General features: G+C 37.8%; 1 protein-coding gene across 1 annotated transcript in view; it reads right to left on the reverse strand.

Annotated features, from left to right (window-relative positions):
• FBXO21 (F-box protein 21) overlaps positions 1-859 on the reverse strand; it is a 16,243-nt gene extending 15,384 nt beyond the window's left edge. The window contains exon 1 of the mRNA XM_072415947.1: positions 622-859. Coding sequence (XP_072272048.1) covers positions 622-726 — 105 coding nt within the window. The 5' untranslated portion in view covers positions 727-859. The remainder of the gene's footprint in view (positions 1-621) is intronic.
• Positions 860-939: the final 80 nt, after the last annotated feature.

Raw genomic sequence — 939 nt, forward strand, 5'->3', positions numbered from 1 at the left:
TTTCAAAGTAGGCCTACACATGCACACTTGTTGTAACAGGTAAAATTAAAAAAATATTAAAACTTTTAAATGTTTATAAACTGTGTTATGTTTTGCGGCTCCAGACTATTTTTCTTTAGTGGAAGAGGAGGCAAAATGGCTCTTTTGATAAAAAAAGGTTGCTGACCCCTGGCCTAGTCTGTATTCCCCAGAGGTGAAACTACATGTCAAAGTGGCTAAGATGGACTAAGAAGTCTGCTGAACAAATCTAGAGTAGGCTTATCCTGCTAAACTGATGAAAGTATATTTAAAGAGACAGAATATTGTATATATACATAACCATAAGACTGTTTTTACTTCTGCAAGTAATTTATTGTCTATTTAAATATTAATAAGATTAATTTCCTGAATCACCACGGAGTTTGTTTTATTCTTACTAGTCATTCATAGGAGATCTTTGCACAAACTCCACCACACTGCCTGACATCTGCTAATGGTTCACAAGATTCACTGCATTGTGTGTCCTGTAAATGAAAACTTCATCAGAAGGTAGAAGGTATGCAGACTGGGGAAATTCCTGGGCTTTATTTGTAGTATTTACTCTTTACAGATGTCATAACAGATTGCAGAAATACAACTCACATGTTCTACGATGAGATCCTTGCAGAATGAGGCCACCAATCGTCGTGCTGCCATGCCAGCCTTGTGTCGTGTTTTATACTCTTCCAGCCACACCGGAGGATCCATATGGTTGTAGTATTTGGTTATTGATGGCCAGCTACAGAATACCAATAACACCGAGCATTTTATTATGAAGTCTGAATGTTATATACAAGGAATAAGAGTGCAAACAGAAACACAACCCCAGTGCTGCAAAGTATCACAGCTTTATAATGTGTCCAAAATATACCAGGGTTCACATACAATGATACCCTTCTGCCCTCCTCTCACACACTGACC

This window comes from Pyxicephalus adspersus, chromosome 6 (assembly GCF_032062135.1).
Source record: "Pyxicephalus adspersus chromosome 6, UCB_Pads_2.0, whole genome shotgun sequence".
Lineage (NCBI taxonomy): Eukaryota > Metazoa > Chordata > Amphibia > Anura > Pyxicephalidae > Pyxicephalus > Pyxicephalus adspersus.